We start from the raw sequence: 22,385 nt of genomic DNA on the forward strand, positions 1-22,385 counted from the left end.
AGCTCGGAGATGATGAGTACTGGCAAAATTCCCCCCCCTCTGAGCTCTGTACAAGTCCCGCCCGAACCTGTTTCTCCTAAAGATACGAGTACGGTGATACCTTCAGTGTCAATGACGTCCTCGTCTAGGCCTTCGACTGCTACGTCCTCGTCTAGGCCTTCGACTGCTACGTCCTCGTCTACTACATCTACTCAGATTGAAAGCTCAATCACAACTGAGTCCTACAATGCTCCTTCTTCAGCGGCACTGCAGACGCGCTCGGGTCAGATACAAAAGTCTTCGCTTCCCCAGCCTCCTATCCAGTTGATTCCAACAAAGTCGAGCATCGAGGCTGCCGCAGCCATGCTCAATGCGATTCAGCGCCAGGGCAATGTCTCTGTAGGATCTTCGGAAGTCGAGGTATCGAGTCTTGAAACTTCCTCTACTTCGACGTCCATTTGTACTGTAACTCCGGGGGCCACCAGCGTCGAGTCTACATCCACGACTTCTGCAGCAACCTGCACAGCGACTTCAACAACAGCCTCTCACACCACTACCCATCCCATACCCCCCGCCCTCTTTCTCTCTGCCTCCTCCCTTCCTCCGACCCAGGTCCTTCCTACGCTCCTATCCCTAACCCGCCACCAAGTCGCTCTCGATGCCGAGTCTGACTATGCGGATTTGAGAGAAGTAATGCGTACGGCACTGAGTAAAGGCAGCGACGTGGAGATCCTCAGGGTGTTGGGTATTGGTCTGAGGCAGGCTAGGCTGGGAAGGGGGTTTGTAGGTCAGCTAGAAGGTTTGAGCAGAGGTAGAAGCGGAATGGGAGGAGAAGAAGGGGCACTAGAGAGTTCTGGATTGGACGCAGGTGAAATGGCTGAGGCTATCAAGACCCTGCAACAGGCTCACGAGGCGATCCTGGAGAGAGAGAGATGGGAGGATTTACAGGCGCAGCAGCAAGAACAAGAAGACGTCTCAAACCTAGCTCCAACGCAGCTATCGCACATTTCCCAAATCAGCTCTCATCAATCACTTGAAGTGAAGTCTCGAGAAGTTCAAGTCCAACAGCAATATAACAGGCCCGGACTTGAATCTCGCAGCTCTTCCTCCTCGTCCTCAAGTATCAAGATGCTGTCGGGAATCAAGCGGCGGATGAGTTTACAGGGCTCTCGATCGTATTCATCCACTGCTGCCTCCTTAGGATTCCAAACATACTTGAATGAGACTATCATTGATGAGGAGGTTGAGGGAGATGAAAATGTGAATAGAGGTAAACCTGAAGTAGGCAAACTAAGATCAAAGCGAGGCAAAGTTGGAGCTAGATTGATGCGCTCTAAGACCTCGTCTTCATCTTCTACTTCCTCTACTGCGACGACGACCGATTCGGCTTGGTCGCGATCTGAGTCTAGGTCGGGTAGTGGTGTTTCAAAAAGTTTCGTTTGTGGAAAGAAATATACGAGAGAGAAAGATACGCTGGACAAGGAGTTCATTGAGAGTGGGATCGATGCGCTGAGGAGAATGAGTCGAAGTACGGCTGTTCAAAGCAGGACTAAGACCGGAAGTCACGAAGAAGTGGAGGACCTGGCAAGATTATTACCCAGTTGGACTATCACCATCTACAGCAGGTGGACTAGGGAGGCAGGTGGCTATACAGGGTTTTGACCTGCATACGTCCACAGCAACTTTAGATTAAGCGAGTATTGGCCTAGGCTTGGGTCTTGGACCGAATGCTGCTAATCCACCTGATGTATCATCCGCTTCTCCAATCCCACCCCATCTTGCGTCGAAAGCTCATATTCGAGGTCCAACAAGGGCTGACACTAGTGGGTCTGGCTCTCTTGAAGATAGCATTAGAAGTGCTGGAAACGCAGATGTCAAAAATTCAGGTTCGGGAGTAGAAAATGTCCCGAAAGAATTGGATTTATTGAGGTTTATGCATGAGATTGCCAAGGGTATGGAATATCTGCATGGTCAGGGAGTTTTACATGGAGATCTAAAGGCAAGTTTTGTTACAGGTCACACCCAAATCACTGATCAATCCCTTCCCTATGTTTTCTCATTGGATATAGGCTTCTAATGTTCTTGTCGACGACAAGATTCATTGTGTTATTTCAGATTTCGGGCAAAGTGAAATGAGATCAGAGGCATATAGAATTAGTGGAACTGCCCTTCCTCATCAGTTTTCTCCTTAGGCTTGGTATTTATTGACTTAGTTTGCCTTTAACAAAGACGGTACTCTTCGCTGGCAGGCACCTGAAATTTTTGCTGGATCTAGTCAGCTCACTGTCGAAATGGATGTCTACGCATTCGCAATTTGCTGTACAGAAGTCTTGTCGCTTGCACGTATGCCGTGGCCTTTATATGATGACAATCAAGTTCAGAATCATATAATGGGTGAGTGAGTTCGCGACTAACTGGCTGTGCTGTTCCTTATGCTGTTTCTACAACAGCCAACCAACGTCCTGAAGTCCCTCCAACATGTTTTACATCTCCCGATCTCATTGACCTCATTCGATTGTGCTGGGCAACGAATCCTCTGAATCGACCTCTGTTCTCAGAGGTGGCCTCTGAACTGAAGGCCCTCAGGAAGAAGTCTACGCTTTCTGCGCCTGTTACTGGAGCTGAAATGATGGACTCAAGGTATAGATCCCCGCGATTTTCAGAGCCACTGTATCAACTTCAAGATTCCCGGTCTCTTCCGAGCCCAGACATGTATCAAGGCATGGTTGTATTCTCTTCAATTACTCCATGGCCTCATTAACCTCTTTCGTAGTGCTGGAAACAACCGTTGAATTTGACAACGATTTCACTGCGACATTAATACTCCATCCAGCTACATATCTGAACAAAGTTCTTGTTTCAAGCAGTCAAGGTGCAGTGCAACTATGGAACATCCGCTCCCAGTGAGTACTTTCTTCTTCTTGTCGAGCTACCTATATCGAATCGCCTTTAACAGAACCTGCATACACAAATTCGCTACTTCATCTCTCTTCTCTTCCTCTGCTTCAGAGGGTTCCGCAATCACCGCTCTCACGCAATTGTCCGCCATAGATGTGGTCGGAATTGGATTTGCATCAGGCGAAATATCAGTCTATGATGTACGGACAGATGAGCGATTGATGAGGATGTTCATGGACGGTGGTAGCGTTCGTGCCTTGGGCTTTCGAAGTGGTGTGTAGGTTGACTTCGCCAAATTATCTTGGACGACTTATCTTTCTCAGATGGGCAACCCATTATGGCTTCTGCCTCGTCCTTAGGACATATTGCTATATGGGACCTGAATGAAGGTGGCCGTCTATTGCATATGGTACAAGGAGCTCACGATGGCACTATAAGCGCTCCTGAATGGATCCCTAATCAACCTGTCTTGATCACTTCTGGCGCAGACAATAGCATCAAGGTATGCGGCTTATACCGAATGTCATTTTTGGCGACTCAAAAATATATCCTTTAGCAATGGTTGTTCGACACCCCTTCCGCTGCCCTTCGGCTGTTGAAATTTCGTTCTGGACATCACGCCCCTCCACATCTTATTCGTTATTATGGAGAGGATGGCAAACAGCTCTTGACGGCTTCCAGAGATCGCAGCCTTCGATGTACTTCGGTTGTTTGCGACTCGAGATCTTTTGAGTTATCACAAGGTAAATTTTCGCATCATGTATTAATAATGCAAACCTAAATACTCAAACTTTCTAGGATCCCTTGCTAAAAAGGCCAGCGGCCTGTCGATACCAGTGGCGAACCTAAAATTTCCTCCGATCACTGCAATATCACATTCTCCTGCTCGCACAAAAGATTGGGACGACATTCTCACTGCACATACCGATGAAACGTTCGCGCGAACATGGTCGATGCAAAACAAAAAACTTGGCAAACACAACTTTAGCTTTGCTGATACCTTCGGGGCTAAAGGAAAGGAACGTGCTCCTCCTCTTGGCTCCGCAAAGGTTAAATGCCTCCAATTCTCAACTGATGGTCAGCTGATTTACTATCGTAGTCTGTTTGTGTAACAGCCTGCGGCAACTTTGGGCTAGCGGGTTCCTCTACTGGCGTCATACATATGTGGAATATGCAGTCTGGAATACGACGACGAACATTTCGCGTTGGAGCATGTCCACCTGAAGTTGCAGGTCGCTTCCAAACAACGGAGAAAGGAATCAAAGAGCGTTCTGTGACCGGCCTTGCGACGGATTCATTGAACCCAGTAGTTATAGCGAGCACCCTTGATGGTACTGTCAATGTGCGTTACGATTCGACCGTCATTATTTATCTTGATTGATTTTGGTAGTTCTTCGATTTCCATACAGCAAACCTTGATCACACTTCATCGGCTGCGGTATCGATGGTCCTTCAGCGGGACAATGGGCTACTAGCAGTTGTGTGTGATGACATGGTTGTCCGATTAGTGGACATAGAGACAAAAACAGTGGTCAGAGAGTTCGGGGGATTCCGTGGTTGTGTTTTAGACATTGTATGGTTGTCAACGCTGTCTCCATCCAATACCGAATTGAAGGGTGTAACTGATAATACTCTCTGCAGACATTTTCACCTGACTCCAGGTGGCTTATCACCACTTCATTGGACTCAATAATTCGGACTTTCGATATACCCACCGGACATTGATGCCTTCAGGACATCTAGTGTAGCGACTAGTGTGTCATTTTCATCCACCAATGATTTTATCGCCACAGCCCATGTTAATAGCGTTGGTGTTTTCTTATGTTAAGCTCGTAGATCCTCTTGCCTCACACAATTCCAAGCTCACATGGGAGCCAGGCGAATCGAGCCCAGTATACCGAAGTTGCATTTCAAACTGTCGTTGAGCATGAAATCGCAATTGTTGATCTTCCCTTGATGCAAGGCGTAGCCGAGGGCGAAGGTATCTCTGATTACTTTTGTATCATGTATCGTAATTCATACTCATGTGACACCTTTAGAGTCGCTATCGCCATTAGAAGCACTGGCCGCCCAAGTTGGTGTGTTTTCGACGCCTCCCAAGTTGGATGGTGATCTCATCACGTTGACATTACTCCCGCGCTCAAAATGGCAGACCCTTCTCAATTTAGAGATTATACAGGTATACACATGATAGTTTATATGGCGTCATTGTCACTAATGGACAATTCTTCAGCAACGGAACAAACCGAAGGAGCCCCCAAAAGCTCCTGAAAAAGCGCCATTCTTCTTGCCGACATTGCCTGGTGTTGAGACCAGATTTGTAACTGAGCCAAAGAAGAGCGCGTCGCAAAATCTATCCCGACGATTAGAACAAGCAATACAGAATGCCGAGAGCGTATTCTTACAACAACTTCATGGGGAGGATGTCAATGGGGATTGTGAGTTCGTCGGAGTCTTGACATAAATCAACGACTTACTTCCGCTAGACGAGTCATTCTTCTCTTTTTCCAAAACCCTTTTAGCTGCAGCTGCAGACCTTGAACTTCAGTCTTTGGTTACACTTGACAGTCTTCAAACTTTTATCAATGCTTTGACACAAAGATTATTATCACATCAAGAGTTTGAAGCTGTTCAGGCATTCCTCAATGTATTTCTTCGCATGCACGCGGACACGATAATTTCAAACTGTGTCGGTTCTTTCCTTCCTTCCTTCCTTCTGAGTTACACGACGACGTGGAGCGATTGATGAAGGTGCAGCGTACCGAAAGCCAGAGAATCCTTGAACTGATTGCTTCGTCACTGGGAGCTCTCGGGTTTGTCAGAGATACACTGTAGATCTGTACACTATTTCTTTTGCAACCATTGATTGTATTCATCACTCGCCGACCTCTTACTCCTTTTTCAGCACCAGCCAGCGATCGCCATTCCACTCCAGTACTCTTCCCTCTGCCCAGTGGGAGGTATCTTCCGGCAAAAGGGTAACCGTTCCGCTGTTAGTCACACCGAGATTGTGTACTACCATCCAATCTCCATCGATTGAGTGGGCTTGAAAAGCCCAGAATACACCGGCGGAATCACGCCCAACAGCGAGTTGCCAATGTCCAACTTGTGCATACCAACTAGTATATTTGACATTCTGCAAGAAAATTGCCTGATTCGAGTCAGAACTTTCGTCCTGCCATACTTCCTCGTAGGCAGTGAGCCTTCCGGTCTCTGGATTCATCATCTCTCCTTTCTCAAGGATCGTTCCATCAGACAGCACAGTGTTAGAGCCATAGTCTACTACTTCTAAGAGATCATATTCAATCAAAGAATTGATTGAACAACTTCAACAAGTCTACTTCCTAGCAGGACTAAGCGGTATCAGCTAATCGGCCAACCAGTAATAGGGAACGAGACATGTAAAGAGTGAGCATAGTACATACCTGTTGATCGATATCCAGCAAAAGCCCACTCGACTTCGTTTGAATCTTTCAAAAAGCGTACATCGAGAAAAACACCGGTCTTCCCTCCAGTCAGAACAACTGTATCGAAAGGCTCAGAGGCTTGATCTGGAATCCATCGTATAGATTTTCAGAAGGAGACCGTAGCAGGCATGGACGCTCGAAACAAGTAGTCAGCGACTCAAGTATGATCTAAGAAATAACAGTGCCCTGTTATATAGCCATTCGGCGATTGAGGATAGGAATACAGGAAGAAGATTATTTTTCAAAACAACAACAAAGAAACAGCTGATGCGAAAGCTCGAAAAGGCCGGGGAAATTGGGGGAAATTCCGTGTCGTTATGGAGATCTGCGACTGGTGGATGGACTTGATGAGCGGAGTCACGGAGGAAAGTGAGAGGGAGAAGGCTGAGACGAAAGCCGGACGGGTAGGTGGATTGCCCAATCTGGATCATATGGTTTGCACGAAAGGACGAGGCCGACGTACGACCACAAATAAGTACTGCACTAAATGTTTCGGATGAATTGGCATAGCCGCATAGCACTGCATGCCAATCTGATTATCATAGGTGACTCCAGGGTTCAATAGACAGTGATGGGGATGGAGTCCAATTCGGTGCGATTGTTGTTCTTGAGTTGCCGGCCGTACGTCTGTGAACCACCTGTGTAGACTTGTGTATGAGAATATCCAAATCTCAAGGTATTTGGGAGGTAAGAGGAAATAGGACATGATGAGCATTGATGTAGTTGTCTAAAGTGCTTCGGCAATTGTATGTAGAACATCTATGTAGAACAGCTTGCATACGATAAAATTCAGACAATAGTACCTCAGAAAACTAAGGCGTGAAGCTTTTTCAATTCCGTTGTAGTGGGAACAATTATGATTGAGGTTCGCTTCAAGACGACCAATTGCTTTGGTTCGACCCGTGGACAGGTGTTTAGCCAGTGAAAAACCGACCCAGATGGCCGTTTTGATATCAGGATGATAGTGGTACAAGAAGTGAGGCCTAGTGAGGTCTGACACAGGGCAGGAAACTGAGGTATTGTAGATAGCAAGGGGTGGGCGATGATAAACAGCATACCATAACTAGTAGAATCAGTGAAGGAAGAAGATAGATATAACCATGAGATGTGTACAATAATATGGGGGACAGACATTGAGCATACCTAGTAGAATCAGTGAAGGAAGAAAAGAGGGAGGCAAAGGAAGAAGTCCGAGGTGAGTACTTATATTATGCGAAGACCAACGGCGTATATATGTCAACTACGTAGGCAAGAAGAAAGGAGAATTTAATATTTGAGGTGAAGCTGGCTGCGACACTGCTAAGCGGCCATCTCGCAGCTTGGGTGGAGATGGCCTAAGCGTGGTGTGTATCATTGAAGGCTACACTCACCTGCTATTAGCCTTGCGTAGACTATCGTCTAAGCTCGATCACGCGTTCAACTAATACTGTCCTTTGATCTCAACCTTTACTGGGAAGTCAGACCAGTGCAAGTTAAAAATACAAGAGCCTTGCAGCTCATATACGTTCGGAACAGAGGAAAGCAATATGAAATTAAGTACAGACGAAGTGGAATGCTAGTAAAACAATCAACTCTATCGATCCTCAGCCCATTCCTATGAAAATAATTACAGTCAAGAGACAAACAATAATGCGCATGGAAAAACTCACATTCTCCTTCTTGATCTGAGCCTGATGCGACGAATGATATCAGCATGCGACGGCAACGTCCGAGATTCCGAGAGACGTACCTCTTCCTCAGGCGTAAAGTCATTGTAAATATTGAACAATTTCCGGATTTCTTCAGGGGTCTTACCCTTGATCATGTTCGCAACAGTTTTGCACCCAACGTCACTAAGTTACTCCCGTAAGCATTATTTCCACAGTTAAGGGGGAACTCGGGCGCACAGCAGAGATTTGATATCCAGGTAGTTCGCGGCAAGAATAATTTCGAAAAGCATCTCCTGGTCGACAGTGATGAACTTCTGATCCCATTCGCTGATGTCTGTGGTACGCTTCCGAGTTTCGTCCTGGCTCTGGTCAGCATCGGCTGCTGGCAGAGGCTCACCACGATGATGCTCGCAGTATTCCAAAATCTACGATGGAAAACATCGTTCAGCGTGTCTTATGATGGATTCCTGAGCGCTGAAACTGAAAACTCACCTTCTTCAAGACGCTTGAGTTTACGTTTGGTAGAGGGATAGCCTGATCACTATCTTCACCGATATCTGATAAAAGTTCAGTGAAATAACTTTATATCAGTGGCACAAATACGTACCGTCGAGCATGTTTTTGATCAGAACGCTACGCTCAGCAACCTCCCTGTCAACATTGAACGTTTCGTTATCGGATGTTTTGAGGACAATCATTTTCACAGGAGTCGACGATGGAGAAAGAGAGAACGAAAAAGGCCGTGTGGATACTTTTTTGAGAAAACACTGTGGAGAACTCAACGTTGAACTATGGTTGAACTCAGAACTGCAGAACCCATTTTCGGAAGTTCCCGACCACATTGGGTTCAAACAAGATCAAACGACATCCTGTCACGTTTAGTCAATAATATCTTTTGCCCTGAACGGCGACAACGGCGAGTCCTATCTCATGGAAAGTGCCAGCCCAAACACTGTCGCAGGCTCTTCAACTCCACGCAGTTCCCCATCTCACCCTACATCTTCCGCTAACCCTTCTAACACACCACGCACTCATGCCGACCAACCTTCACAACTGTTTTTCCCAACACCAGGTCCTCTTCTTCATATCAATATTACAATCATGAACTAACTCAAATCATGTAACCAAAGGTCTCCAGCAATTACCGGCATATATTCAAAGCACGCAGGATTTACTGCGCAAGTTGCATCTTCACGACGCTTACGACAAATACGTGCGACTTTTCAACGCATCGTCTGATGATGCCCCAATACCAAATGATAGAAATGAAGCAGTATCGACCTCTCCACCGACCACAGGACAAAATGGGCTGATGGGAGCATCAGACAAAGGGAAAGGGAAAGAGGTAGCGCCTGCGCCAATGGCCCAAACTCCAGCTGCAGATGGTCAGGATGGTGATGATGACAATGGACCAGGCGGTAAGGGGGAAAAGAAGAAAAAGAATAGCTACAAGCATCTGATCAAGGGTGTTCCTGGTGCACTCATGAAATTTGTTTTTTCTTTTTTTCGATTCTTATCCAGTTATCCAGGGAAACATTCATTGAAGAAAGACGACAACTTGACGAAGCTTATGCTAGCTCCTCTAAAACAGCGCGTATGAATATCAGAATTTGACTCTCGTACCCAAAGTGATGCATTCACCGTCAGTTTGAAAGGACTGAAAGGTGTAAGTCTTGACCTCAGACTGCGTTTATCTGAGTGGCTCCATATTTCCTTTTGCAGTAGAATCCTAATCACTGCTTCTCGAATCGGCTCATGCCCGGGAAGATCGAAAAAAACGGGTAGGGTTACTGTCTCCCTTCTAGAATCGATATCCTATCACACATGATGATTTAGAAAGAACTCAAACGGCTTGCTAAGGCTCAGATGCAAGCTCAATCACAAGCCTCAACACACCAATCTTCACTGGGTGCTTCAATTCCCATCTGTGCTCCAATCTAGAAGCAGTATGAAAAACATAGCTTTTAAATTCTTACTTACTTTTTGTAGCTGGATGGATTCGCTAGAATCAGGAAAGATGAATGCTCGGGAAGCTAAGTCGCTACATCCATTTTCCAACAACCTGTTCTTTTTGCTCAATACGGTACTTTATAGGTATGCGTTCCCCGCCAAACCTGATGGCGGTTTCATCGATCTTACCGAAGACGAGAACCCCTTCTAGATTGAAAGATCTAGCAAGCCTAAAACCGTCAAAGTCGTGGTTTGGCATGGTCAAAATCGTGGTGATCTTGATGTTGTTCTGGAAGAGGACGATGAATCAGGTTCACAATCCCTATCACATCGCAGTTTCCAAAGTTTCCCTTAGGAGGAAACGTGATGTGAAATAATTTGATTCCCTGCCCGAGGAAATGTAAGATATCTGAACTGATTATAAATTAAGCTATTGCCTATTTTGCATAAAATAAATTATTCCGCACCTTGGGTAACTCATTATTTCTTTATAGGTAGGTTTATTCATTGTATTAAGGGTGAAGGAAATGCTGGACTTCTCCAAATCAATGGGAGTTTATTGTTCTTCTGGATTGCAAAACTTGGGATTTCGTACTACGTTTCCCATCTGTTGGGACAGGTGGAACTTTGTAGTCGCGTCGGCTCAGCGTCGGCTGCGTGTCGGCTGCGCGTCGTCAGCTGAGCGTCAGTTGAGTGCCAGCTGCTACCCTATCAGCTTCCCTCACACGTCCTGAACTGTTGCTCGCGGACCAGGTGCAATAGATAAGTGTGCCAGCCGAATCTGTCGATGATTGAGCGCAGACTTCATCGTTGGTCAAACACCCGTGCGCTGCCCATGAGAAGAGCATATAGGAGTTCATAGAGTAACTACTATTCCCCTCAGTATCCTCTACGTCCTCAAAGCTGCTGCTCTCCTTGCGAGCTTTGAAGGTGTGTCCAAGTAACGATCTATTCTCGAGAATGGGCGGAATGGGTTTAACGGCCGAAGTCTATGATGCCAAGATGGCCGGACTTGCACACGGCGCAGCGAAAGCTGTCCAGTATGCAATCATCTCTCCTGCTGTCCACCACATCCTCATATTTGCCAACAACTCGTCCGCCGTCACAACAATATATGACCAAAAGCCAGTTGCAGCCTGCCAAGGCTATGCCCAACGATTTAGAAGATCCATAGAGACATTTCTGGAATCAGACCCACAAAACACAGTAGAAATCGCCTGGTGCCCAGGACACGAAGGAATAGAGGGCAACGAAAAAGCGGACGAACTAGCCAAAGAAGCTGGTAAACTCGGCACCCACATTCCACACCTTCACTCATGCAAAGTGCCGATCCAAAGCCAACGCGTTAGAAAGTTGGAAGAAGGAACACAACCGCAGACCCTTCCGAGGTGGATTCGCACTATCTGACGGACTACCACCTCGATGGAAACCTAGAGATTACTTTCACAACACCCCAAGAGAAGTTTACGGACGACTCATTCAATGCCGAACTCGACACGCCTTCCTAGGTGAATACTACGCCAGATTTGTTCCAACAGAACCAACTCAATGCCCCTGTGGTGCGCGCCCCCAAACTCGAGATCATATAATACAATCCTGCGAAATATACAACGACTATAGAGAGATCCTTCGGGACGTATCGGACGAGCTCGACATAGGAGAGATACTTGGTAGTGAAGAAGGGATAGAAGCGCTTGCGAATTTCATTGAAAAAAGTGGAGCGTTTAAGAAGACAGGTCAACCAGCAGCCGACGTTGCAGAACCGAGGTCGGACGAGGGGCATATGGAAGGAGGAAACGAAGCAGACTGGGAAGAAGAGGACGGGAGGATTGCGAAGGAGGCAAGCGATGACAAAGACTAACGAGAATATCGACATGCGACACAACAAGATCAAGACTACGGACTCATTAGTTCACATCCCTAGCTCATTCCAGCTCATTCCAGAGGTCCACATATTGTATTTCTAATCGAGGATGCAACATAAATAAGACACGATCTGTTACTTGTATATGCTGTATCTCATTTGGTAACGCATTGCAGACTCAGTGTTTTTGCGCGTAGCTGCATCGTACTACATCCATACGTTTACGCCTTACGACTTGGTGGATATTATACAGTTCACATGAACTGTATAATATCCACCATCTACGCGTTCCAACTGGCATCCATATCCAAAAACAAAACTACCTTGGTTAACGTATACAGTATGTTTGTTGATATCGCGCTATTGCTTCCGCCGATGAGGTAGTATGATATATATTGAACACCAAGCCTGTATTGAACCACTCCCACACTACCACTTGCCAGTCCCTGTAAGTGTTATTGGCATGCGAGAACATACAGTATATACACAATATGTCCCGAAAAACTCGAAAGTGAACTATCAGAATGTGCACTAACAGGTTAAGATTGGAGACGGCCATTGTGGACGAGCAAAGAGCGAGGGGTAGAATAGCAACTAACAAGGCCCAGGTGTGCTGCGATGCGAAGGTGTAATGAAGCAGAACAGAAAGTGCTGATATAAATTCAAATGTCGAGGACGATGAGGCAACAAAAGCACATACTAGATCAATTTCAGTCCAACAATCTTTGGGAAGTTCCCGACATAGAAGGGGCATTTGTAAGATCCTTTTCGGTGGCTTCAATTCTAAATGTTTCCGTCCATAAAAACAGTTAGCTTTAGAGCAGTTAGTGTACCTACTTTACGCAGTGCATCTTTTCGACTCTACGATATTCATTCCTAAACTGTAGACTTTTATATTGAATACCAGTTTCTGGATCCTATGGAAGGAGGCTCAGAAGGGAGTTTATGATTCTTCTGATGCGATACTCACCTTTAAGGTGGACGAAAGTCTAGCGGCACGACCTATATAGGTGTCCTTGTAACAATAGTAGACCCAGCGGTTGACAAAGATGAACTGCAAGGTTTAGTTAGTGTTGGAAGTTGTTGTGGTACCGTACCATTGCAACATACTTCCTGCTTTTTATCTTGTCTATCGTCATCGTCGGTGTTGGAGGCTTTGACGTTGACCATTGCTTTGTCGTCATCATCGACTGCCATTCTGTTGCTACCGTCGACCGCCGCGTCATCGTCTTCATCGTCAACATCGACTGCCGCTCTGTCGTCTTCATCGCCAACGTAGACTGCCACTCTGTTGCTACCGTTGACCGCCGCGTCGTCGTCTTCATCATCAACATCGACTGCTGCTCTGTTGCTACCATCGACCACTAAAATTTCATTACGGACGACCGCCGCTTCAACATCGTTCTCGACATCACCACTCGCTGGTAAGAGATTGGTAATAAGTTCCCTGGCGCTTGCATCTTCCGGATCGCTTGATTGTAGCGTAGACTGCATGAAGGTTATGAGAAAGGATTTCCTGTCGGAGCCATTTTTATACGATGCTTCACAAAGATCTTCTTTGGAGAATCCACGACTTAATATAGACCTACATTCGAACTTTAAACTTAAGCTTTGTCCCTTGAAACCCTTGAAATTTAATTAGCAGACACACATAAATGAAACGAGCTCACAAAGACCGGTGAGCGCCTCGATATGACTCGAAGAAAGATGGCATAGAATAGAGTTCATAGGAAGGCAGAAACTAGGGTACATGAGGCATAGACTCGCATAAATATGTAAAAACCTTGCAAGTAGACGTGTTTCGGCTTTGCCACTATTATTTTTCGCTCGGTCTGAAAGAGGGGGAGGAGGCAAAGGGTTATTCGAAAGGGAGAGATAAGGACTAAGAGGACGGAGAGTAGCATAGACTCATCAAGCACGGATCCTAGTGAAAGTCGAGATGTTGTCGCATATATAATGTAGCTGGTTAAATCTAGACACAAAACGTGAGAACGGATAAGAGTGAATATACCCCTGATTTCGCACACGCTATTCCTTACGATATCCACAACAAAGACTCAAACACTCAAGCAAAGACAAGGCAAGGTTCACGGAATTACTGTATATCGTTGGAACTAATCAATATTTTCACCATTAAAAGCATCATTTCCTTCAAAGATGGGTGTTTTTTCGTCTACTATCTCACTATACAAAGTCGTCCTCGAAGAACCTACAGACTGGCTGAATAGAGCTGACGCTTATCCATACCGACAAGAACCATAGGAACCAGGGGGCATCCAACGTTTATGACGTTAAACGCGTCCATGAAAGCTGCTTCTCGCGCGGCGCAAGCTAGAAGGGACTCCGAAGCGCAGAAAGGTACGCAGCTCATTACTCGTTTGTGTCCATCCTAATATCTCAAACCTTTTGCAGATTTCGAACGAGCTATTTCTTTTGATCCATCCAACTACTTTCCAAAGACCGAATCGTTCTGATATAAATTATAGAGCTCGTTGCGCCGTCACCTCAGAGATTATGGCAACCATTACACCAGCCTTGTTATCCGCATCAAGATTCCTTGAGAGATGTTGAGTGTCAGGTATTTTCGTGATCTCTGATCTTCAGTGTTAATCAAAGCATCTCCGTACAGTGTTGTTGCTAGGTCCAACACCATCCTCAAGCAACTCGTATTACAAGCTAAGCGTGAATATGAAGCAGAAGCTATCCATCACATTCAAATTTACTTTGCCGATTCTCATGGAGGCTGGAGGTGGCTTTCTTTCCCATCTATCTGACACCGGTAACTCAATATTGGTCACCTAGGTGGACAGATTCCCGTCACAAACACCCCATGAGCAGTATTGTCTTAAATCCTGGTTACAAAGAAATGCTTCTGAGCGACACTAAGGATTTTTTGAACAGCAAGAAGGTATACCTAAACTCCTAATTTGACAACTCTGTCTCATCTTATTTTTTCCTGGTAGTGGTATGCAGATCGTGGTATCCCATTTCGTAGAGGTTACCTTTTGCATGGTGTACCTGGCTCAGGGAAGTCTTCTCTTATACACGCCATCGTAAGAGTTCTCTCTGTATCTTGATCACAATCATTGACTTATTTCCCAATCATAGGCTGGGGAACTCATGCTTGATATATACGCCTTGTCGCTTTCTGCTGCCTGGATCAACGATGCAACACTCACTACCCTCATGGGTCGCGTTCCCGCGCGTTGCATTGTTCTCCTTGAAGACCTCGATGCTACGTTTACTCGAAGCACTGGACGACGTTCCAAGAAGGATAAGAAGTGCAAAGACAAGAAGGACAAAAAAGATAAGAAGTCGAAGGACAAGTCGAAGTCTGACTCCAATAATAATGGCTATGGCACCACCACCGGGATAAATTCGGGGTCATCTTCGAGGAGGCGCAGAACTGGTACTTCCGGGATCAACGGAGGCGCGAACACTACTGACGCTCTGAGCGAAGTGAACACTCTCAGTTTGAGTGGTTTGCTAAACGCCCTTGATGGAGTCGCTGCGGCAGAAGGAAGATTGCTTTTTGCGTAAGTGCCTTTTTGTCTACTAAAGGCTTCTTGTTTAATGGGTGTTCCCCCTATTAGAACGACGAATCATCTTGACCATCTTGACCCTGCCCTTTCGCGTCCCGGACGAATGGATGTCTGGATTGACTTTAAGAATGCCAGTAAGTGGCAGGCAGAAGCTCTTTTCAGAAACTTCTTTCCAAGTTGCGAGGAGGATTCGAGTTCTGGGGATCAGGACAAGAAGGCTTCCAGAGCATCGACGCCGACGCCCGCGTCACCTTCGTTGTCATTGCCTTCACTTAGGTCCTCATTCTCGTCTCCATCTCCATCTTATCGGCAGTCCCGTGCTAGCTCGACGAGTCCTGCAGAACCAACCGACGACGGTACCATCACTCTAGATCCTGGCTCACTTCCTCCATCCGCTCCAGAGCTTTCTGCGGAAGAAGAAGCCGAATTTGCTGCGATGGGTCTTGTCCTACCTGATGTCCCCCGCTCTGCTTCAACACCAGAGGGTGACATCTCAAACCTCGGCGCAGAAGAATCGGGACCGAGTTCGAGACCGAGTACAGCATCATCTGGCGTTGGATCTTGGGTTGGAATGCCTACAGGGTTATCGTCTTCAATGGCCAATCCACCCAAGGCGACTGAGGTGTCGACTCGACATACCGCAGCGTCAAATGGGACTTGGAGTCCATCTCCCAGTCTTTCCTTGTTGAGCTCCATTGGATCTGCTGTCTGGAGTATGCCAACGTTCATGAGTTCTACTGCAAGTCTCGTCACAGGAGCGGTCGGAGCAGTAACTGGCTCTTCACCCCGTTCCCCTGCAGCATCGTCTCCCTCATTGCCTCGAGCCACTTCCTCCACCTCGCCTCAACGTCAACCTCAGTCTAAGACGCCACGGCAACACACGCATTCCCCTGCTCCTCTTTCTCCATCAGTCTTGTCCAAGCTGGCGCAAGAATTTGCGCAGAAAGTTCCGGACGAAGAATTCAGTGTGGCTGCGCTGCAAGGGTATTTGTTGCGGAATAAGAGTCGACCTGAGGAAGCTGTCAAGGGAGTCGAAGCGTGGGTAGAAGAAGAAAGACGCAATAAGGAGAAGCAGAAGGGCGGAAAAGGCAAAGGCAAGGGTTCTGAGGAAGAACGGAAGAAGAGAAGAGAGCAGAGAAAGGAGAGAAGGGAGAAGAAGAAGAAAGGTAGCGCGCAAAGTAATCCAGTATCTGCTGCTGTTTCTGTTAATACGAACCAGCCTTCTGATCCACCGAGTGCTTCTCCTACCGGCTCTATGATCCTCATGCCACTCGCTCAATCTGATCCAGTATCTGCACCTCCTGTGGTCCTTTCACCGACTATAATGGCCCAGCCCCTTCCCGTCCTTCCTATTCAGAAAGCAGTCCCACCTGAATCTGAAGCGAGCACGAAGAAGACTAAGTCAAAGAGCAAGTCGAAGTCACGGAAGAGCAAATCCACTAGCAAATCCGATGATAATGACGGCTCGGATAGTGATTCTTCCTCTTCTTCGAGCACCGACAGCGAGTCTAGCTCTAATTCTGACTCTGACAGTGACTCGAGCAGCGATTCTAGTAGCGATGATGACGATGAGAACACCGATCCTCGTCCTCGACAGAGCACGACTTCTATGGCGAGGTCTCCACCATTGCCTCCTATACCGTCATACGACTGGTCTGTCGAACCCGCAGCTTGGGAATCCACCCCTGCAAATGGTGGCTGGGGGAAAGGCTGGTGACTTACCATGGTTCTAGGTCGGATTGAGAACGCTGAGAGAAGGGAAGAAATCATCAAAGACCAGAGTATTTTGACTCCATCACATACCAAAAGTGTGGCTATGGACGCAAATTCACAAGATGGAGACGAAGAAACACGATGTTCCAATTGGAAATCTCCTGGTGAGATTTCCGACCTCATATCTACGGAGGATAAACCACCTCTCGTAGATGGTCATTCAGAGTATGAGTTACTCTCGCCGAACGCTATTGATAGAAGTCAGGTTAGAAACCTTGCCTCATTTACTTCCTCTGCATATGCCTTACAAATGATGCTGCAAGCACGTATATATGCTGTCGCGGTCTACTCTTGTCTACTTCATCTTTATGCTTCAATTTTATTGTGGTTCTCTGGTTCAGATCGATTTTCTTGACCTAGTTGAACACAGATAATGCCCTTATGTGCTTCTTCTCTTGGGTATTGTTGGTAACTAACTGTCTACACCAAAGCTGTACTTCACTCCCATTATTACTGGAATGCATTGAAATTAAGAATATCATACAGTATAATTACTTGCTTGAAGACAATGTTTGAGAGCAATAACTACCTTTGTCAGTCTGTTGCTTAAGTTAAATTAGACTTGTACATCTTCACCTGCCAAAACCAATGCTCATCTGGCTTGACCCAGTCCTTGTCTGGAATCTGGTGAAATTCAAGTATTGTCGGAACCGGATTCTTCTTGTCCATTAAGAGCAGAATCATCATACGATTCCTCACCGCCATTTCAAGCCTTTCCTCCTAAGAAATATGATGTTTTGAGTCAGTGTTCCTGCCGGAGGCAATAAAGAAGATGAGGTTTACAGTGAGTCCCATCTTTTTTGCGAGAGCCATTGGAACTGGATCGACAGATTGTAAAGACAGCAAATCGACGTCATTTGGGTCTTGACCTCGCCTTTCGAATGCAAACCAAACAGCGAATTTTGCGGGAGAGTATTTGGAGAGATGACCGTTGTAAATCTCGAGACAATGAAAAGCCTATGGAGCGGGGCCTCAAAAGTGGTTCGGCAAACGAAGAAGAGCAGCTCTCACCGCATTATTGTTCTTCCGGTACCATTGCTTCAGTGTGTATGTTTCAAATATTCTCGTCCTTCGCTTGAAGCCTTGGCTGCTTCCTCGTTGATTTGACGCATTTGTATGCAAATAGGCTTATGTTCAGGCCATCGTACTCTAGGAGCGCTTGGGTGAGTATTCAATAGTGAAAAGGAAGTATAAGGGCATACTTTTGACATTGCTTACTGCGACGACGAGGAGAGATTAGACAATAACAGCCCCTGTTTTTTTCAGCGACAAACCTGCAATATTTCGAACCCTTGCATGCAGAGCATATTGCAAAATCTTTTTCACCAGGAAACTTGCCACATGCTTCACAGACCTGCCTAAGGGGAGCACTAGATGGAATGCCATTCAACAACTGGTCTTTGGACATCACTATCGGTTGACCCAGGGCATTGCTCGTAAGGACGACGGAGTCATTAGGTATTTGTGATGGCTTGAGATATTTTGAGCTTCTGATGAGAAATCCGGAGATTTTACCACTTACATCGATTGCGAATGCAGTGCCAAAAGAGTCATCCATTTCTTGATGGTGGAGGAAAAGATAAGAAATGTGTCAGGTGATCAATATTAGATAAACATTTATAAAGTGCTATTGGTATCAAATGTTCGTAAAATAATGGGGTTCATAGATTGAACCTCATTAGAGGAATCACACCTCCGACGCTTATATCCTGGCGGAGGTTTTCTTTACGACCCGAAACGCAATACAATGTATACAACAGCTTTATCCCTCTATTGCCTCTGAAGTATTTCAAAAGTCATTGCTTCTCCCGCTACATGTTGGGTGTACTGATGTATAGCAGTGCGACGTGTTGGTGACCCGAAATCCCACTCTTTGTTGTCGATCTGACGTTCGATGTGGAATCCATCATTCTGTTTGTGGAAAGCAAAACGGACTTCGATTGGGGGTCTTTCAAAAAGTGGCCTTGGTTGACAAAACCACCCATACACCACTACAAGTACAGTCTGGAGTGTCTGATGTTGGTTGAGTGCTTCCCAGATTTTGAGCATGAGTTTACGTCCTGACGATTCTGCAAATTTATGGAGGTCCGCGTGCCTTAACGTCTCGTCATGTTGATTATGAAAAAGACCACAGAATCCCTGCACTGTGAACATCTTCAAATGTTCAAGTTCCGAAAGGTTTCTAAGAACGAGCATATTCTCCAGAAGTGTAGCCTGTGAAAGTCGTTAGAACGACTAGGTATTGAAGGAAGGGAACACTGACTGTTGCGCTCTGATTGAATGTACATTGAAGGTGAGTTAAATTCGGACAAGCTTCTACGATGGTGTGAATATCATATGAACAGATCCCGTCAACAAAGAGCTGATGGTGACGAGTCTCCTGTATAATTAGTCGACGAATTGTAGCTGTTTGCTTCAGATCCCTATACAGCTGGTCTCTTTCCACCACTTCGTCGGATCTTCTGTCAATTAAGACCACCAGTGACTCTAGTGGTTGTCTACCATTTTTACACAACTTCCCCGCCTCTGGTAGATACTCACTGAATCGTGTCAAGTTTGGGACTATGTCTTGATTTTCAGTAAGGACATCTCATGGAGACAGTGATATGCTAATTCTCTAATATCTCGGTGGTGTTGAATGAAGGTCGTGATATCCAGCGCTCGGGTGTGTTTCGCAGACTGGGAGAAGCTTCTTCTGCCAGTAAGCGAAAACACCTCGAGCGATGGGAAGGTAAAAGCTCTATCATCGAATTGGGCTTGAAGATCATGGAAAGGCTTTCTCTGAATGCTGGGAACTTCGATGCAAAGTTTAGTCAAACTACCGCAACGTTCGCCAACTTGGTTTAGAAACTTGGAGAATGAGCGAGGATCTGCTGCGGTTGGACCATCAACTATAGAAAACACAGAGGTTTTGATCAAGTTACCTTCGTCGTCCAAGGGCCTGTGGAACTCAATAGATCGTAGTGAAGGACCGAGGGCCATTTTCTGAGCCACGTGAAAGCTGAGTACATACAATAATATCTCCGAAGCATGGGAATGATACGAACCAGTTTAGCCAGACTCTGCCTAAAATTGTTTACCGGAAAGCAGCAGCGAATGGAAAGCTGCTGGAGAGACCTAAAAAGCTCCTTGCCCTCATCTATATTCCCAATAAGTTTTGCAAAACTTGTAGTCCCGATGTGTAAATCAATTGTCAATGACTGTAATGTTGCCTTCCCGCCATATAGGGAGATATTGTGCAATGCTCGTGGCATGTGTTCTTGGACGATACGGGTAAGCTTGACTTCTTTTCGATGTGCTTCTGGGCCCCCCAAGTCCTCGTGTGGAATCCATATGTCCAGATGTCTGACAAAGGCAGCTGGATGTGTGTCTCGGAGAGGGTATCTTTCATTCTGAGCTGTAGCAAGCGTAATCAATCCCTTTACCTTGTCGACGGATTGAAATAACTCGGGGGTGTAGGCAATATGGATATTTTGAGATACAAAGGTTAACGCTAATAAAGTTTGGGTATCCGTGATTTCTTCTGCAACAAGGTGGTGCAGCTCCGGGGGAAGGTCATTGAAGCCGATAGCGTGATGAACCATGGCAAGCTGCTTGGAAGGAATGCGAGAAGAATGTTAGGTAACCCCCGAGTCACAGGGATATCGGACTTTCACAATCTGACGAAATTCGTGGCAAGTACTGACTGGTAAGTTGGGGAGCTGTTTGTTATGGAGCTGAGAGAAACCCCTCAGCAAGCAACTCTTACAACGATTTCGATGTTTTATCAGATGATAAAGAGGATTCTACATGCCCATGTCGACCATCATTGATTTCAACAGCAATAATTACATGATGGAAACAGCAGTTAAGAACGACTGTATTTTTTCCAAGAAAAGCCATTACGGTCCTTTTTTCTTGAAATAGACAATGAAGAAAACACAAGGTGGTCTTGGAATAGTTGACTGCTTCAGATGAGTCAAGGTGATTATACATTGAATCGCAATGAGGAGGGTGTGTTTGGGGTGTGAGAAAAAGAGTCAGAAGGATTCAGTAGCGTCCCCCTATATATTCGCGTGAACAGACGTGAGCACAAAGCAGAGGCCACGAGTATCATGGTTCCATCTGTACAAATGACCTACATATGTCAAAATCGTAGACTAGCATCAAAGAATGCTGACATGCATACCTTGAACAGCCTTCAAGAAGAGGCATCTCATGTATTCGAGAGAACGAGGGTCCCCATGCTGTGACTTTTGTCTACTGTTTTAGCACAGGAACTTTCTTGGAACATTTCAATCTCTGTTATAAGTGAGTTCTCGTTATGAACGAGAATGATCACCGCAATGGGACAACATGCCTAGTAAACTTGGAATTAAGGCGCGAAGTTCATGGAGGTAGGATAGAATGTACGCACCGCCGCGACGATGGACATGGCAGTGATAACGTCTGGATATTCCCCCACGCATACCGCTCACACTACTCCTGCTGACCCCCACGCTATGGACATTGATGCAACCCACACCAGTAATGGGAATACTAGGGAGGCATTCCTAGCTCGCATGCGAGGACGATGCTTTGGCTGCGGTGCCCAAGGTCATGTCAAGCAAAACTGCCCACACCGAGAAACCACCTGCCGTTACTGTGGACGCCGAGGACATCTGGAAGCAGTCTGCCAAGACAAATTCATGGGACTCGGACGAGACCGAGGCCGACGCCAGCAACCTCGACGCCAACAGATATCCGCTACGGGACCCGCGCCATTCTCCCTATTCCCAAACGAATCCGTCCAAATCGCGTCCTCGACCCCAACATCCGCTCCTGCAACCGTACCTGATATTCCGAGCCCCCCTATCCAGGACTTCTCCAACCAGATCGGTCAAATAAGGGAATTACTTGATCGTGCTAACGCTATGTCCTCCTCACCCTCTGGCTTGCAACAGGGTTTTTAAAGAGGGTACCCGCTTCGGCTGCACCGAGAGTACCCCGTAATCAGTTTGTTATGTTCGCTACTTCCTCGTATGACTCGCACCCATCATGTACAATATCGTTGATCCGGGAATTAAACTCTACTTCCCCACATTTCCGAATTCATGCGAGACTAAGAGGAAGGAATCACAGTATAACAACTGCAGCCATGGTAGAGGGGAGCTACCGCCCTGTTTTTAAACCAAGACTTTGTCACCCGGAACCATGTAAGATGTGCACCCCTCCATAAACCAATCGACGTTTTTAATATCGATGGAACACCTAACCGAGCTGGACGGATAACCCATTTTGCACG

At 46.2% G+C, this 22,385-nt stretch overlaps 9 protein-coding genes across 9 annotated transcripts; 4 read left to right on the plus strand and 5 right to left on the minus strand.

Annotated features, from left to right (window-relative positions):
* Window positions 1-1,888: 1,888 nt before the first annotated feature.
* On the plus strand, window positions 1,889-2,575 carry C8R40DRAFT_1010839 (kinase-like domain-containing protein; the record flags this gene model as incomplete). The annotated part of the gene is made up of 4 exons (XM_046222851.1): window positions 1,889-1,987; window positions 2,049-2,136; window positions 2,209-2,373; window positions 2,430-2,575. Coding segments are annotated over 4 exons (498 nt in total), but the record flags the coding sequence as incomplete, so codon positions are not given.
* Window positions 2,576-2,727: 152 nt separating this feature from the next.
* Window positions 2,728-5,712, plus strand: C8R40DRAFT_1223465 (Utp21 specific WD40 associated putative domain-containing protein; the record flags this gene model as incomplete). Its single annotated transcript, XM_046233292.1, has 14 exons — window positions 2,728-2,882; window positions 2,936-3,150; window positions 3,201-3,379; window positions 3,434-3,620; window positions 3,676-3,926; window positions 3,977-4,219; window positions 4,268-4,450; window positions 4,519-4,538; window positions 4,612-4,690; window positions 4,756-4,858; window positions 4,917-5,056; window positions 5,111-5,315; window positions 5,364-5,566; window positions 5,599-5,712. The coding sequence occupies 14 exons, from the start codon at window positions 2,728-2,730 to the stop codon at window positions 5,710-5,712; spliced, it is 2,277 nt and encodes a 758-aa protein (XP_046079200.1).
* Window positions 5,713-5,767: 55 nt separating this feature from the next.
* C8R40DRAFT_1062902 (uncharacterized protein) lies at window positions 5,768-6,450 on the minus strand (the record flags this gene model as incomplete). The annotated part of the gene is made up of 2 exons (XM_046225490.1): window positions 5,768-6,203; window positions 6,272-6,450. Coding segments are annotated over 2 exons (615 nt in total), but the record flags the coding sequence as incomplete, so codon positions are not given.
* Window positions 6,451-7,689: 1,239 nt separating this feature from the next.
* Window positions 7,690-8,743, minus strand: C8R40DRAFT_1136199 (SCF ubiquitin ligase). The gene is made up of 6 exons (XM_046229376.1): window positions 8,601-8,743; window positions 8,486-8,550; window positions 8,231-8,418; window positions 8,074-8,176; window positions 7,994-8,014; window positions 7,690-7,938 (listed from the first exon to the last, which is right to left on the minus strand). The coding sequence occupies exons 1-6, from the start codon at window positions 8,689-8,691 to the stop codon at window positions 7,918-7,920; spliced, it is 489 nt and encodes a 162-aa protein (XP_046079202.1). The 5' UTR covers window positions 8,692-8,743; the 3' UTR covers window positions 7,690-7,917.
* Window positions 8,744-8,923: 180 nt separating this feature from the next.
* C8R40DRAFT_1178222 (uncharacterized protein) lies at window positions 8,924-9,593 on the plus strand (the record flags this gene model as incomplete). Its single annotated transcript, XM_046232834.1, has 3 exons — window positions 8,924-9,065; window positions 9,124-9,468; window positions 9,523-9,593. The coding sequence occupies 3 exons, from the start codon at window positions 8,924-8,926 to the stop codon at window positions 9,591-9,593; spliced, it is 558 nt and encodes a 185-aa protein (XP_046079203.1).
* Window positions 9,594-12,088: 2,495 nt separating this feature from the next.
* On the minus strand, window positions 12,089-13,301 carry C8R40DRAFT_1075096 (uncharacterized protein; the record flags this gene model as incomplete). Its single annotated transcript, XM_046226812.1, has 6 exons — window positions 12,089-12,253; window positions 12,285-12,323; window positions 12,508-12,590; window positions 12,641-12,668; window positions 12,778-12,861; window positions 12,918-13,301. 6 exons carry the CDS (start codon window positions 13,299-13,301, stop codon window positions 12,089-12,091), a joined length of 783 nt encoding a protein of 260 aa, XP_046079204.1.
* Window positions 13,302-14,434: 1,133 nt separating this feature from the next.
* On the plus strand, window positions 14,435-16,421 carry C8R40DRAFT_1004261 (P-loop containing nucleoside triphosphate hydrolase protein; the record flags this gene model as incomplete). Its single annotated transcript, XM_046222789.1, has 7 exons — window positions 14,435-14,556; window positions 14,610-14,715; window positions 14,771-14,860; window positions 14,916-15,088; window positions 15,203-15,343; window positions 15,401-15,525; window positions 16,150-16,421. Coding segments are annotated over 7 exons (1,029 nt in total), but the record flags the coding sequence as incomplete, so codon positions are not given.
* A 1,247-nt stretch (window positions 16,422-17,668) lies between these two features.
* Window positions 17,669-18,680, minus strand: C8R40DRAFT_1178226 (uncharacterized protein; the record flags this gene model as incomplete). Its single annotated transcript, XM_046232835.1, has 4 exons — window positions 17,669-17,842; window positions 17,906-18,079; window positions 18,477-18,593; window positions 18,645-18,680. The coding sequence occupies 4 exons, from the start codon at window positions 18,678-18,680 to the stop codon at window positions 17,669-17,671; spliced, it is 501 nt and encodes a 166-aa protein (XP_046079206.1).
* Window positions 18,681-19,389: 709 nt separating this feature from the next.
* C8R40DRAFT_1241821 (uncharacterized protein) lies at window positions 19,390-20,866 on the minus strand. Its single transcript, XM_046233553.1, has 3 exons — window positions 20,170-20,866; window positions 20,047-20,107; window positions 19,390-19,995 (listed from the first exon to the last, which is right to left on the minus strand). The coding sequence occupies exons 1-3, from the start codon at window positions 20,704-20,706 to the stop codon at window positions 19,685-19,687; spliced, it is 909 nt and encodes a 302-aa protein (XP_046079207.1). The 5' UTR covers window positions 20,707-20,866; the 3' UTR covers window positions 19,390-19,684.
* Between the last annotated feature and the right edge of the window lie 1,519 nt (window positions 20,867-22,385).

This window comes from Lentinula edodes (assembly GCF_021015755.1).
Source record: "Lentinula edodes strain Le(Bin) 0899 ss11 chromosome Unknown C8R40scaffold_77, whole genome shotgun sequence".
NCBI lineage: Eukaryota > Fungi > Basidiomycota > Agaricomycetes > Agaricales > Omphalotaceae > Lentinula > Lentinula edodes.